The 16225-nt window shown below is 40.9% G+C and overlaps 1 protein-coding gene across 1 annotated transcript in view; it reads right to left on the bottom strand.

The window, feature by feature from the left end:
• Positions 1–16225, bottom strand: part of LOC126176953 (myosin-I heavy chain) — a 184569-nt gene that overhangs the window by 76365 nt on the left and 91979 nt on the right. The window contains exons 7-9 of the mRNA XM_049924160.1: positions 5101–5250; positions 4540–4680; positions 4284–4457 (exon numbers count right to left, since the gene is read on the bottom strand). Of these exons, the coding sequence (XP_049780117.1) occupies positions 4284–4457; positions 4540–4680; positions 5101–5250 (465 nt within the window). The remainder of the gene's footprint in view (positions 1–4283; positions 4458–4539; positions 4681–5100; positions 5251–16225) is intronic.

Below are 16225 nucleotides of genomic sequence, written 5' to 3' on the forward strand. Positions count from 1 at the left end.
CAAATCCAGAGTGGCGGTTAACCAGCATCTGCACACAGACTCAGAACTGGGGTGGTCTGATAGGCACCAGTCGATATCTGAATGCTCTCATAGTGAACAGCATCTAACATCTTGATGTAGGAAGTACGGGCTGATCCACAGACCATGCGGCCATAATCTAAATGTGATCAAACAAATGCCCTATAAAACTGCAGGAGACGGGACCCATCAACTCCCCATATTTTTCCACTAGGAATCTTTTTCTGGCCACAGCAATGTTGGAGATTTGATGTTTTACCAGATTCCTAATATTCACAGTACACTCGTAAAATGATCATATGGGAAAATCTCCACTTCATCGCTACCTCGGAGTTGCTGTGTCCCATCGCTTGTATGCTGACTAAAACACCACATTCTAACTCACTTAAATCTTGATAACCTGGCATTGTAGCAGCAGTAACCAATCTAACAACTGTGCCAGACACTTGTTACCTTATATAAGCGTTGCTCACCACAGTGTCGTGTTCTACCTGTTTACATATCTCTGTATTTGAATATGCATTCCTATACCAGTTTCTTTGACATTTCAGTGTACAACTAACAGGTTACTGGTTGCAAGTGATGCCCATTATCAGACATGACAAAATAACAGAGAATGATAAACTTAAATCCACTCTCACAAGATCATAAGGAATAAGAACAAATACCCTTAACACAACTGTTCCCAAGAATCATAATATGTCACTAGTTTTTACAAGCAAACACACATGGGAAATTTTTTTAAAAAAAGAAAGGGAAAAGCATTAATAAAATAATACTTAAAAATTTAAACGGGTAAATTATATGTTCACCTTAATAAAGGTACATTGCTGTGCCAAGCAGAGTTTGCTAGCATTGTCCTTTAGCTTCTGAGTCTTTGTTATTGTATCAGGACTGAGAATAAGTTTGCCCAAAGTTAAAAAGGCAACTGAGATTGAAAAAATAAATATGTTATTTCGTTCAGTCATTGTCTTCTCCCTGTGGAGGTAAGGTTTTTCCATGTCTAAAAACGATAATCTACAGTATTTTTTTTTAAATAAAGAAAAGAAAGCATCAGAAAAGAAGAGACTATTTCCCATTGAGAAGGGAATAATTGTAACAATGGTTTCTCACAGACGAATTTAGAAACATCTGAATCACTTGCTTTCTGAATTGTAGAAGTTCCTTCATCACCAGATAGGGAAACAGAGGAACATGGAACAAGTACCTATAACCTCACTAACTGAAATTCTCATTCTTCATCCAGGTTCTAGGCCACACTTATTAACTGCAGCGAAGCTGTAACTGTCTCAAACCATTCAACAGTTCCTTTTTACCATTTGTTGGATTTCACTTTCTCCTACCATTCAGCAGGTACGTAGCTACTCTCTGCTGAATATGCCCTGTCCGAGTGTGCCTTTTATTATAAGCTGAAGAAATTATTTCCAGTCACTCTGGTCAGCTCATCGTGATTAATTAACCTTTTCCTTTTGCAATTCGGTAAGGGGTGCAGCTGTAAGAATCAGCATGGCACAGATTTTGAAAATCTAAATTGTTCACTTACAAGGAACCTTGAAGGCCAATTCACACTGGCTGTCACATCAAAACATTCCACAATGCATTTCAAAGGCTGGCATTCAAACAGGCCATCAATGGACCATCACATTCAATCATGTGAAGTTTTCTCAGGAAGGAAGTTTTGACAGTGCCGTCGCCTCCTAACACGGATTTTAACCATTTTTTGGCATGCTACTCATGTTATGATAATGGATTTGTGCTTTTGTGTCTTCTTAATCTTTATTTTATTATTGTGCTTTGTTTTCATGGCAAAATTCTAATGTTTATGGGTGTCTTGGGTATTTTTCCATTGAGTGGTTTTACGCAACAGAGGTCAGATATCTGAAAGTGAAAAAATATTTTGGTTTTACAATAACAGAACAAAGCTGACTCTCATGCTGTATATACACAAAAACAACTTGATGAAACAATTTAATTAAACAATATTTTAAGTGAAAAAGTCAGCTGTAATGGAAGAGAAAAATGCTGTTGTTTAAGATGTTCTCTGTTACATGAGGGAAAAAAAATTGTAATGGACAAGGTAAACAGGCTCTATGTATTCACTATAAATATTGTCTGATTTGTTTGTATGTGCATATTTTTGATAGCAAATAAATGTTGATGTTTTGAAAAGTTGTTTCGCTTCTCAGCACTTTACCACACAAAAGTGATCAAGAACATATGTTATGAAGTTTGCTTTAGCCATTAATGAAATTTATAATAGTTCCTCAATTCCGATTCTATATTCCAACTTTCTGTATCATGGATAGTAACTCATAACCTCACTTTCATGGTTCAGTACTGAGCTAAATGAATAGAAGTGATATGACTGACAGTGTGAATACCCCCTGATGTGACAGTGCCGTGCCTTGATGTGACGGCCTGTGTGGACTGGCCTTTAGTGTAGGACTAACAATTCTGGATTTGATTTAAAATCATTGCAACAATTTTGCATGGCTCCAGAGTGATCCTGAACTCCATTACCAGTAACATTTGAAGTCTTCCTTCAACATGAGTCTCATATACTGCGACTAATATTTTTATTTTGACACTTCATCCTTATACGTTAGGAGTTCTTTTCTTTACAGTCTTGGGAGCCATAGGAAACAGGTTTACTTGGGTATACACTCATTCAGTAAATAGAACAGGCACGTTCATGTATGCTTCTTGCTTCTGCATTGTGGAACTGCTGGATAAGAATGCAACCAAACAAATATTGCAAACCATTGTGGCTCTATCCAAGCAAACTGGCATAAAAATGTATTTCTCTAGTTACACATTATGTCTATGAATCATAATTTGTTATCAGCTAAAATACTATCGACATGAGGTTTCAGTTGGTGGCCCATTATTTCTAAATCACTTCTTGCTGCCTGTTCCTATTTTTAATTAAAATAGATAATTTTGTGGTCTTTTCAGCTCTACAATTATGGAAAGGATGGACTGCCAGAAAGGATAGACTGCCACTCACCATAAAAATAACACAGTGGAGTCAGGCACAACAGAAAGACTGTTACACATTAAGCTTTCAACCAAAGCCATCATCAGAAAAGAAAACCACACACATTCACAGAAGCAAGCACACCTCACACATACAACTGCTATTTATGGCTGCTCATGCCAGAATGAAACTGAAGCATGTCAAACGGGAGCAACAATCCTTAGTGGCAGGGGAGGGGCAGCGGGTGATGGCATTGTAGGGATGGGGGAGGAAGAAACAGTGCTGCCTGGCAGAGTGTGCAGGGACTAGAGGTGACAGACAAGGCTACCTGGTGCAGCATTGGTAGGCTGGGGGAAGGGAAAAAAAGGGAGTGGAAAGAAGAGGAGCAGAGAAGGGAAAAGATGAGCAGATACATTGCGAGAGATTAGCATACAATGAGAGTAAGGGGACAAGAGTTAGCAGAAGTTGATAGGACAGAGGGTGGGGTGGGGTGGGGGGGGGGGCAGAAACTGGTGGAGGGAGGGTATGGGAACACTAGGTTGAGGCCACGATGTTTTTGGGAGCAGACAATGTGTTGTAAGGATAAGTCCCATCTGTGCAGTTCGAGAAAGATGGTGGTGGATGGGAGGATTCAGATGACCCAGGTTGTAAATCAGCCAATGAAATCAATCATGTTATGTTCAGCTGCATGTTGTGCAACAGGCTGGTCCACTTTGCCTTTGGGCAAAGTTTGGTGGTGGCCATTCATCCTGGTGGATAGCTGCTACATGACATGGCTGCTTTAATAGGTGGCCTGGCCTCTGATGGGTAGGACAAGCCTGTGACAGGATTGGAATAGGAAGTACTGGGTGGATGGATTGGGCAGGTCTTGCCTCTGGGTCTTCCTCAGGAATATGATCCCTGTGGCAAGGCATTTGGACTGAGAGTGGCTTAGGGATGGACTAGAATGTCATGGAAGTTTGGTGGACAACAGAACAGCACTTTAAGAGGGGTGGGAAGGGTCTTTGATAAGGTGTCACTCATGTCAGGGCATGATGATAAGATAATCAATGCCCTGATAAAGGATGTGGTTCAGTTGTTCCAGTCTGCAAGTTTTGCTTTTATTTCACAGTTTCCCATATTTCCTAGAATCATTAATATGTTTCTAAGATTGTGATATAATTCTGAACATGTTAGTGAGTGTAGTATGATTTCTAGTTCTTGCTTGTGTTGTGTTTATATAAGAATTCTGTTGCTGATTTCTTAATTAACAAAGTATATATGTGAATTACATTTAATACTGATTTACCAGTGACGAGATGAGGTCAATGCATGGGACATTGTCCACGTAATCAACCTCTACTTCACAGTGGATGCCTTCATCTCTGCAAGATTCAATACTTGACTTAAATATGTGCGTGTTGTAGAAATGCTGCATTGTCTCAGCACACAGGTTTATGCACAGATGTTCAAGTTGACTGGGCTGAAAAGAAAAGAAGATGAAAATATAATCATGCATAAAAGACTTAAAAAGGCAAAAGTTGAGTACTTGGTAAATTGTTTACCTTAGGATCTTCAAAACCAAACATGTCAAGAATGCCAATAAATCCATCTGTAGCATGTCGAACAGCATTGTTTAGGACAGCCATAGACTTACTGGATTTGGAACCAGCTGTCCCTACAGTTGAAGCATGTTGGCTGGCAATCTTAAACAATATCATGTTATCAAATTTTGATTTTATAAAAATTAACAAAGAAGTTTTATTATCTATATTTGCTGTTTTATAGGTTGGCAGGAAATCCAGGACAGGATATAATGTGGGTATGCAGATTGATTGTTATTAACTGCTTAGAGAAGGGTGCTGTGCAGCAACATGTTATTAACTGCTTAGAGAAGGGTGCTGCACAGCAACATGTTGTTGTCTTCAGTTCGATGAGTGCTTCGAAAGGAAGAAATGAGAAGGGTTTTGTGTATGAGAAATTAGTCCATCCATATGATGAGTTATTATAAAAGAGAGGGTTATACTTTCTATTATTGAATTTAATTAATTTTATTTTCATTGTTTTGTACCTGTCAGCATTTCCTTTTCAAACAAGATTACTGAGTAAATATTGGTGAAAATTACCTCTGCTTGGTTATGTACAGATTCATTTGAATCTGAGCTGAGAGTTCCTAATGTTGAACCTAGTCGTTTGACACTGTTAGCCCTGCGAACGATTGTTGCCACAGTTCGACAGTAGAGTGCTTTGGCAAGAGAATCTCTTGTCATGTTGGACTGCAACAAAGTAAGTTCGAATCAGTGATGGTCCTGCGTGAGCTGTACAAAATAATGAATAACACAGTAATCAATGTAAACACGCACTATATAGTCTCACAAGAAAATTTGTAGAAAAATAAGCATTACGTCTATGCAGTAAGGCTATTTTTACAGCAGGAACAATGATCTACAGCCAAATAAAGTCTAAAATATAATGTATGAAATGAAGATAGAACTGGAGAATCCACAGTTCCAAACTTTAGTACTACTTTTAAACACACACGTCTGCCACTCTAATGCCATCTATATGTGCTGTGTACCAGTCTACCTAATTCATATTGTCATTATGCCATCAAACATTTTCCATTGATTGAAACTGTAAGGTTCAATCTTTGATTTCTCTTGGATTCTGGGATTATGTTCTGTCATTTAATGCAACATTTATCATTTGCAGTGTCATGTGCAAATATAAAATGTAAATTTACACTATGTTTTCGATTCCACATCAAAGTGTAGGTTGTTCTGTAAATGGCTGGTAAACCAGGTCTCAAGCCACACTGAATTGAGTTAGAAGGAACCCTAATAAATGGTGCAATGTAATGCATCCTGTGCCACAATGGTTTGCGGAGAGTAGATATAAAAGTGAACAGTGTAGGTAGATAGTGTGTGAGTTAATTTCAAGTTCCTTGGATCATTTGCATGATCAGTTGCATTGATGTGGAATGAGTCACTTTACAGTCACATCACAAATTGATTTATAATGGCTACATGCTGAACGTTTATAAGGTTTTCTTAAAATTTGAATGTACGATATAAGTTGGTAATTCCTACCCACCACCTTTTATGCATTACAATAATAGAAATTCTGCTAAAGAACAGAAGGAGTTGTCAAGGAGGATCTTCTTCAGTTGGTTTTCAAACTTTACTTTGATACCTGTGAGACATTTCATGTCACTGGGTAAGTTAGCAAAAATTTCAGTTGCGGCATTGTGCATCCTTTTTTGTGCTAAAGACAACCTTAATGTCTAATAGTGAACACCAGTTTTCCTTCAGGTATTGTTATTTTGTGCATCATTGTTTTGAATTGCAGTGAATTATTTACACCTATCCTCATGAGGGAATAAATATACTGTGAAGCAGCAGTCAGAATGCTCAACTCTTTCAACAGATGTCTATGAGATGATCATGGATAAGCACCACATGTTATTCTTAAGCACATTTTTGAGCTTTGAATCTTTTCTAAAGATGAGTTACCACAGAACATTATTTCAGTGACATTATTGATAAAAATATACAAAATATATCACCTTACTGATTTCTCTCTCCCCGAGATTTGCAATGATTCTAAGTGCAAATGTGACTGGACTGAGTTGTTTTAGAAGTTGCAAAATGTGCTTTTCCCAGTTTAAACCCTCATCAACATGAACACCTAAGAGTTTTGAAGTTTCCACTCATTTAATATTTCCTCACCACGACTTACACTCATCAGTGATGTAGCATCCCTAAATGTGCAGAACAGGATATTTCATGTCTTCCTAAAGCTGAGGGTGAGACCATTTGCAGAAAACTAAACAAAAATACTTGTTTACCATATTTTTTCTGTTACTGTACGTATGCTTGGACTGATTACAATACTGGCGTCACCTACAAAAAGAACTAATTCTGCTGAAACTTCCTGGCAGATTAAAACTCTGTGTCGGACCGAGACTCGAACTTGGGAGCTTCGCCTTTCGCAGGCAGCTGCTCTATCATCTGAGGTAACCAAGCATGACTCACGACCTATCCTCAAAGCTCCAATTTTGCCAGTACAGATGAGGTGAGGTACTGGCAGAATTGAAGCTGTTAAATGTCTTAGGGGGGATGCAGAAAATACTGACCAGCACTACTTTATTATTTAATGCTTGTAAAATTTAGTGAGTTAACATGTAAATGGCATTCTGAGTAGAGTAACTCTTCTGATATCCATACTGTGATTTGATGAGGATGTTATTGTTACTCAGATGAGATATTACTCTAGAATACACTGAAGGCACAAAAGTTTTGGGATAGCAACGTGCATTTATACAGAGGGGAGCAGTACTGCATACTAAGGTATAAAAGGGCAGTGCATTGGCGGAGCTGTTATTTGTACTCAGGTGATTCATATGAAAAGATTTCCAATGTGATTATGGCTGACTGATGGGAATTAACAGACTTTGAACGTAGAATGGTAAGTACAGCTACATACATGGGACACTCCACTTTGGAAGTCATTAGGGAATTCAACATTCCAAGATCCACAACATCAAGAGTGTGCCAAAAATACCAAATTTCAGACATTACCTCTCACCTTGTGCAAAGCAGCAGTCTCTGGCCTTCCTTAATAACTAAGAGCAGCAGCACACAGCATTACTGTAGAGTTGTCAGTGCTAGCAGACAAGGAACACTGCATGAAATAATCGCAGAAATCAATGTGGGACATGCAATGAACATATCCATTAGGACAGTATGACGAAATTTGGCATGGAATGGGATGGGACAGCAGATGATTTTTGATGAAGCAAGCTGGAATATTTTTACTTCCCTTCTTGTTTTGACATCTGTCTCCTTAAAATATATTTTTTTGATTTTAACTAATTACCATTGCAATATGTGAATGTAATCTGCAGTTTCATAAAAGAGAAAGGTTGGCCCTTAGTCTTAAAGAATATAACACCAGGTCTAATTTCGTGCATAGTTTTATGTATGTAATTGATTTTCCAATTTATTTAGACTATTCCTAGTTAGTATCTTTCATTATAGGTTGAAATCAGTAATTGTTTTGTAACTTAAATTCTATTGTTGACATATAAATAAATATAAATTCTATATCTAAAAAGAAAGATGGTGAGACTTACCAAACAAAAGCGCTGGCAGGTCGATAGACACACAAACAAACACAAACATACACACAAAATTCTAGCTTTCACAACCAACGGCTGCTTCGTCAGGAAAGAGGGAAGGAGAGGGAAAGACGAAAGCATGTGGGTAAGGAGTCATTCCAATCCCGGGAGCGGAAAAACTTACCTTAGGGGGAAAAAAGGACGGGTATACACTCGCACACACACACACATGTCCATCCGCATATACACAGACACAAGCAGACATGTCTGCTTGTGTCTGTGTATTTTGACAAAGAGGGCCAGGTAATTGTAGTTTCTGGAGCAGGGAACAGCCTCACTAAGGACAATAATTACAGCATGGAGAGACATGGATGAAACAGGAGTAGTAACTACACACCCAAATATGAGTTTTTTAAATCTTATTTATCCTAACTAATGGTGATCAGAGAGAGCATTTGTTACTTAAAAAATCTACATTGGAGTTGCCAAGACTATTAACTGCTTGCTAATTTCTGACAGATAGTGCAGTAAGGAATCCAAATTCCTCACAAACAGTTCTAAATTTTGCAGTGGGGATCTATACACAGTTACAATTAAAAGTGAGCTATTTTTCAGTACTAATTCACAACAACACACTTCTGTGTGCTGATCACTCCAAAATCTACTTGTTCAATGTTTTTGAACTTGTATTCTGTCTTTATTATATATATGTAACAAATCCTCTTTCTTCTGTATTAGTTCTGCCTGAGTCAGACACTAGTGGTAATCTGTGGTTATGTGGAGCTCATATGGGCACAGGATGTCTATCTATTCAAAGCTCCCTGAATTTGACAAACAGACAAGAAACTCCTCTGCCTTATTACTTAATCCTCTAATATTTTGATGAAATTATCTAACCATACATTTCTGTGCTTTTTATGCATTTTATGGGATTCTTCTGTTATTTTCACTTCTTTCAAAACAGGTTACCTGAATCCTGATTCTAACCTAAAAAAGGTACCTCTCTGACACCAGTAACCACAGGGATATTTCTTTGTGCAATGTCCCCCCTGCCCCCCCCCCCCCCCCCCCCGCCCCATACATTTTCTGCAAGAAGCTCAGTCAACATATATTTCCCTCTCCTATTCAGTTGTAGACCATGTCTAGCATGTCCCCCCCCCCACCACCACCACCACCACCCCTCCCCCCCCCCCCCTCCCAAATGTAGCAACAGGCACTGCACTCATATGAGATTTCATTTCAATCAGCAGCAGCCCAATCGACTCGGTGTTCCAATGGCTCACAGAAGTGTTCTTCCAGGGCAGGTCATGGCACTGCAGAACCTCCACAAAACTCATATTTGGGTGTGTAGTTACTACTCCTGTTTCATCCATGTCACTCCCATGCTGTAATTATTGTCCTTAGTGAGGCTGTTCCTTGCTCCAGAAACTACAATTACCTGGTCCTCTTTGTCAAAATATTTGAACAATTTCCCTATGTCCTCTGCTATCTGCCTAGGGCTAGCACTTAGTACCTGTAACTTGGTACCCTTTCTGTAATTTATCCTATACGATCTGGCTAACACCCCTCCCATGGTCACCACCAATCAGAAAGATTCTTTTGGTATCGACCTACAGCTAGTTTCTTTGCTAGAAGTCTACTGCTCCCACTGTGACCCATAGTTGGATGAGGCTCTTATCCTCCTACTTCAGGTAACAAGTCAAATTTATTCGATGTTGTAAGCTCAAATGTTGGTGAAGAAGTTGAGGAGCTGCTTGCCTTCTGCCCATAGCTTGTTACCTTTACCTAATACCTCCATCAACCTACCTCTTCAAATTTCATGTGTTCTAATTCAGTCTGAAGGGCACAAATCTTTCCCTCTTGTTCAGCAATTCTCTTTTTTCATGCAGAGCCTACAGTTACATGGGAGAGTCTCGCTGAGTTTCCCATTCAGTTCCCCACTACAGTCACCCAAGTGAAATTCTAACCAACAGTCTGCATGTACCACACTCTTTCTGACTAGCCTATGGCAACATCCACTCTTACCACACATTGCAACACAGATTACATGCATATCACCACCAACAGATAGGCACAACAAAAAGACTGTAACAAAATGAGCTTATGGCCAACAAGGCCTTTGTCAAAAATAAACACCACACACACACACACACACACAAACACACACACAGACACACACTCACACACACACACACACACACACACACACACACACACACACACACACACACGACCACAGTCTCTATGTCACACTGGAATGGAAACAGGGAAGGGGCTAGATGCGTAAGGGCAATGAATAAAGAACGCTGAGGTTACAGGAACATACGATGTATTGTAGGGAGAGTTCTCTGCAGCACAATTCAGAAAAGTTGGTGTTGGTGGGAAGTATTCAGATTGCACAGGCTGTGAACAGTCACTGAAATGAATAACATTGTGTTGGGTGGCATGCTCAACAACAGGGTGGGCCAGTTGCTTCTTGGTCAGAGTTGTCGGTGGCAATTCATGCAGACAGCCAGCTTGTTGGTTATCATCAGATGTAGAATGCAGCACAGTGCTTGCAGTCTAGCTTACAGATCACATGAGTGGTTTCAGCTACCTCTTATCATCCCCTTGAAATGAGGAGTATGCTATCCACTACCTTTCCAACCCTCTCATAGTGGATTTCTGCTACCCACTGAACCTACACAATATTCTTGTCCATACCTACACAATCCCCGCTCCCAGTCCCTTGCCTCATGGCTCATATCCCTGTAAAGATCTTGATGCAAGACCCATCCCACATATCCTCTCACCACTATCTGCAGGCCGGTCACAAACATCACCTATCCATCAAAGGCATGGCAATATGTGAATGGGCATAACAACCAACAAGCTGTCTGTCTCCATGAATGGCCACTAACAAACTGTAGCCAAGAAACAATTGGACAACCTAGTTGCTGAGTACACTGCCCAGCATGATGTTCTCCATTTCTGTGACTGCTTCACAGCCTGTGCCATCGGGATCCTTCCCACCAACACCAGCTTTTCTGAACTGCACAGGTGGAAACTCTCACTGCAATGTATCCTAGGTTGCTGTAACCTTCCTGGCCTCAACCTTTATTAGTTATTGTGCATCTGGCCTCTTTCCTGATCCTATTCTGGCACTACACAGTCTATTATTCCACCAACACACCCAGTCTTTTTACTTCTCTACTTTTTCACTACCCCCTGTCTCCCCTGGCCTCCATCTAACCTCCTGACTGCACCTAGCTGCCCTACCCCCTCTCCACCTTGTCCCTGCACACTCCCAAGAGTGGCACTTTACAGTTGTCTCTTCCATTATGGACTGCTGCTCGTAATCTGGCTCTAGGTGCCAGAGACTGTGATCTCTCTCTCTCTCTCTCTCTCTCTCTCTCTCTCTCTCTCTCTCTCTCTCTGTGTTGTGTTTGATCTATTTTTGACAAAGGCCTTGTTGGACGAAAGCTCATTCTATGACAGTCTTTTTTTGTGCCCATCTGCAGTTCATCATCTCCACCATATGGTAAGTAGCACCTATCCTTTTCATAATATTGTTACAATCCATCCTGGATTTCAATTTTGCGTAACAGCTTTTCTTTCATGCTTAACCAAATGCTATTTTCCATTGTTGTTTTTTCTTTGATCTCACTGTGGCTTCAAGCCAATTTCAGTTGTTTTTGCCTTTCACTATTGGTGTACTCTCTCAGATTTCATCGTGTTTCCCCTGTTTCATCTGTTTCACCCTTTTTGTGATTTATTCCCATGCATTTGGGTGTATTTTTCTGAATTTTGTCAGATGTAATTCTACATTATTTTTGGTATTTTTTCGCGTTTTTTCCCTCCACCATGTGTGCTTGCTCCTTCCATCTGTGCCAATACTGAAAAGTTTCCTTATCTCCAGCCAGAACCCAGTACCACACACTGTTTCTGCATTGTTGTTTGGCTCATGGAATCCCCCCAAATGGCCTTACCATCAAATTACCCATCTCCAGATGCCAACCTTCCTTTCACAATGACCTTCATCTGTTCAGATTCCACCAATACTTAGCCCTCACTAACATAGTCCTGCAAAACCATATCAATCAACCCTAAACCTCCTTGCAATAATACTCTCCGTCTGTAAAATTCTCCTGCTATGCAATCCAAAATTCCTGGAGTCCATTCACATACTGAAACTCTTGCCCTTCAAGGACTAGAACAACATGCACAATGCCACCTCATAAATCTCTCCACCCTGCTCACTTTCTACTCCCACCTCGGACTACCACTGTTCACCACCTCAACAACAACCTCCAAACCTCCCCCACATCCCCTCATAGCTGACAAACCATCTTGCAGACCTACTACATTTATCCCACCCTCCAAAACTCCCCACCACCAACAAACAGAATCCAGAACCTATAAAAACCCAAAATACAGTCATGAACCTTTACTCCAAAAGCCTTAGCCAGCCCTGCATAAATATCAGTTCTTTCCGAAGGCCTCAACTTTTGTCCCACTCCCAAATTCAATCTAGCAGCAGTTGTTAAAGACCTCTCCTCCTGGTCCCTATAGTGGAAACACTTTTTTGCCACCAACGCTACCAATGTTGAATGCTGCCTGACTCAGTTCACTCCTCCATTCAACCATGATCCAACCCCACTGCCCCCAAATCACCACCTGTTAGCTTTTCAGAACTTCTTAACCTCGAACCTTGCCTCATCATTGTTCCCTAAATCCCTCAACATGCAAATCAACTGAAATCCACCACCTAAAAGCTGATCTCAACCTTATAATCCTACCTACTGACTAAGGCTCCACCAGTGTTGATTTGAATTGCAAGAATTACCTGGCAGAAGGACTCCACCAGCTGTCAGATTCATCCACCCACAAACCTCGACACAGTGACCCCATTCCAAATATCCAGTAGGCTCTCTAGTCTCTCCTCAAATCCTTAGGCCCATCCCAGAACCTTTCCCTCAAGTGCATCTCTCTCCTCACCCCTACTACTCCCCACACTCATACCTTCTATAAGCTTCCTAAAGTCCATAAACCCAACCACCATGATGCCCCATTGTTGCTGGTTGCTGTGTCCCCACTGAGAGAATCTCTGCTCTTGTAGACCAACACATTCAGCCTGTTACCCACAACCTACTCTCTTACAGAAAAGATACCAGCCATTTCCTCCACTGACTCTCCACAGTTCACTTTCCTTTACCACACGGTGACCTTCTCGTCACTATTGATGCCACTTCCCTTTACACTAACATCCCTAATGCCCATGGGATTCCTGATGTTGACCACTATCTTTTCCAATTCCTGACAGATTGCAAACCAATAACTTCCTTCCTAATTGCCATGACCAACTATATCCTCATCCACAATTACTCCTCCTTTGAAGACATTGCTTGCAAACAATCCGGAGTATGGCTATGGGCACCTGCATGGCACCATTCATTGACCATCTAGAGTAATCCTTCCTAAACATATAGAATCCCAAACCTCTTGCCTGGTCCAGACTGATTGATGATATCTTGATAATCTGGATTGAGTGTGAAGACACCCTATCCATATTCCTTCAGAATCTCAACACCTTCTCTCGAATTTCCTTCACCTGGTCCTCCTCAACCCAACAGGCCACCTTCCTTAATGTTGACCTCCACCTCAAAGATGGCTACATCAGTACCTCAGTCGATAAAAACCTACGAACCACCAGCAATATCTTGACTTTGACTGCCATCCATACCATACCAAGAAGTCCCTTCCATACAGCCAAGCCACCCATGGCCATCACATCTACAGTTATGAGTGGTCCCTCTCGAAATATACCGAGGGCCTCACTGAGGACTTCAGGGACCATAATTACCCTCCTAACCTTGCACAAAAACAGATCTCTCTTGTCTTATCTTTCCAGTAACCCACCACCTCCCAAAAATATTCGGCCACGTTACCCTCGTGACTCAGTACCACCGAGGACTGGAGCAACAGAATTTCAATGTCCGCCAGGGTTTCAGCTACCTTTCGTTGTGCCCTGTAATGAGAAGTGTCCTACCCATTATCCTTCCCTCCCCTCCCACAGTGATATTCTGCTCCCATCAAACCTACACAATACCCTTATCCGTGCCTACACAACCCCTGCTCCCGACTACTTGACTCATGGCACATATTCCTGTCATAGACCTAGATCAAGACCTGTCCCCTACATCCTCCCACGACCACCACCTACTCCAGTTCGGACACGAATATCACCTATCCAATCAAGGGCAGGGCTACTTGTGAAACCAGTCATGTGATCTACAAGTTAAGCTGCAACCACTGTGCTGCATTCTATGTGGGCATAACAACCAAAAGCTGTCTGCCCACGTGTGTGGCCACTGACAAATTGTGGCTAAGAAAAAACTGGACAACCCAGTTGCTGTGCACACTGCCCAACATGACATTCTACATTTCAGTGACTGCTTCATAGCCTGTGCAATCTGGATCCTTCCCACAAAAACCAATTTTCTGAATTTCAGTGTTTGAAACGCTCCATGCAGTATATCCTACATTCCCCTAACCTTCCTGGCCTCAGCCTTCATTAGTTACTGTCCATCTGGCCCCTTCCCTGTTCCCACACCAGCAGTACACCCCCCCTCTGTTCCACCAATGCACCCAGTCTTTTTACTTCTCTCCTTTCCGCTATCTCCCCTCTCTCCCCCACCCTCTGTCTAACCTCCCAACTGCATCATAGCTGCCCTATCCTATCTCCACCTCGTTCCTGCACACTCCCACTAGCAGCACTTTACTGTCCCCCACCTCCTGCTATCCTTCCCCCTACCTGCCCCAGCCTCCTCCTTACCCCCCCCCCCCCCCCAAGTTGCCCCTCCATCATGCACTGCCGCTCGTAGTCTGGTTTCATCTGCCAGAGACAGTAGCCGTGTGTGTGTGTGTGTGTGTGTGTGTGTGTGTGTGTGTGTGTTTATTTTTGACAAAGGCCTTAGCTGAAAGCTCATCATGTGACAGTCTTTTTGTTGAGCCTATATGTGACTCAGCATCTCCGCTATATGGTGAGTAGCAACTATCATTTTCATAATATTCTTTTGTTCCATCCTGGACTTCCCATTGTTTGCTTTTACTGTTATACTCTACATATAAAATTATCTATAAGTTTATGAATATTTTATAAAAATAGTTAAATATAAAAATTGAAGAGAGAAGTGTCACAAAAATGAACTTGGAAGCAGAGAGATTTTGAAAATCTTATGTTTAGAGTTAATTCACAGCTCAGCAATATATGTGAAATACATTCACTGCATGACAGTTCAATTTAATTACTTGCATAAGGCTCTGAATCAGTATTGGTAGCCTGAATATGGGGCTGACTTTTTCCTCCAGTATGGTCGGTAATCTCTCTGACAGCTCCATAGTCAACAAAAAATTTGTATGCCAGTGAGATTATTCTCTTGGATGCCATGAAACACCTGACTTTGTTGTAAGTTAAAGAAAACCATCAATGGGTGATGTGTATGAAGGAACTAAGTCGAAAGCTTAAAAAATCAAGTCTCTTGTTATGCATTCCTTTCATTGCTTGTAGTTTCATCTAAGGTACTGTGCCCCTTCTCTGAAAACATCTAAGGCTTGTTCTAATGGCCCTTCATTCCTAGTGTTACTTATGGTTTTTCTTGGCAACCAGGCCCCCATTTGTCTTGTTGCCTCTAATTTTGGGGTGCCAGTCCTTATGTTCCTGGTGAAATTTCTGTGACTGATTTAGACAGTTTCTAAAGTAACTTGACTTATTTGTTGTAATCTTTCATAGTTTACTGAAATTATTGTGAAGTATAAGTGGCTCTTTGTGATACAATAGGGACAAATCAACTGCAACACTGTTCTTAAATTACTGAGTGTGTGTAAGGGATATTTTATACGTGTTCATTGTGATTTGTCCTCTCTGGAATGTACTGTTCACGAATGAGGAAGTCCTTGCATGAATGTGTGTATTATCTATTGTCATTCAACTGTTGATACGAAATCTACAATGGGAATATATGTGAAACACTGGTATACATGAGTAAATGCATTTTTCTGCTCTGATTTGTAGTAAAACTGTAATTTTCTTTACTACCATATACTACATGCAATCTATGTCACAGACCATAGTTCCAAGTGATTAAGTAAGC

Source organism: Schistocerca cancellata, chromosome 3 (assembly GCF_023864275.1).
Source record: "Schistocerca cancellata isolate TAMUIC-IGC-003103 chromosome 3, iqSchCanc2.1, whole genome shotgun sequence".
In the NCBI taxonomy this organism is placed as follows: Eukaryota; Metazoa; Arthropoda; class Insecta; order Orthoptera; family Acrididae; genus Schistocerca; species Schistocerca cancellata.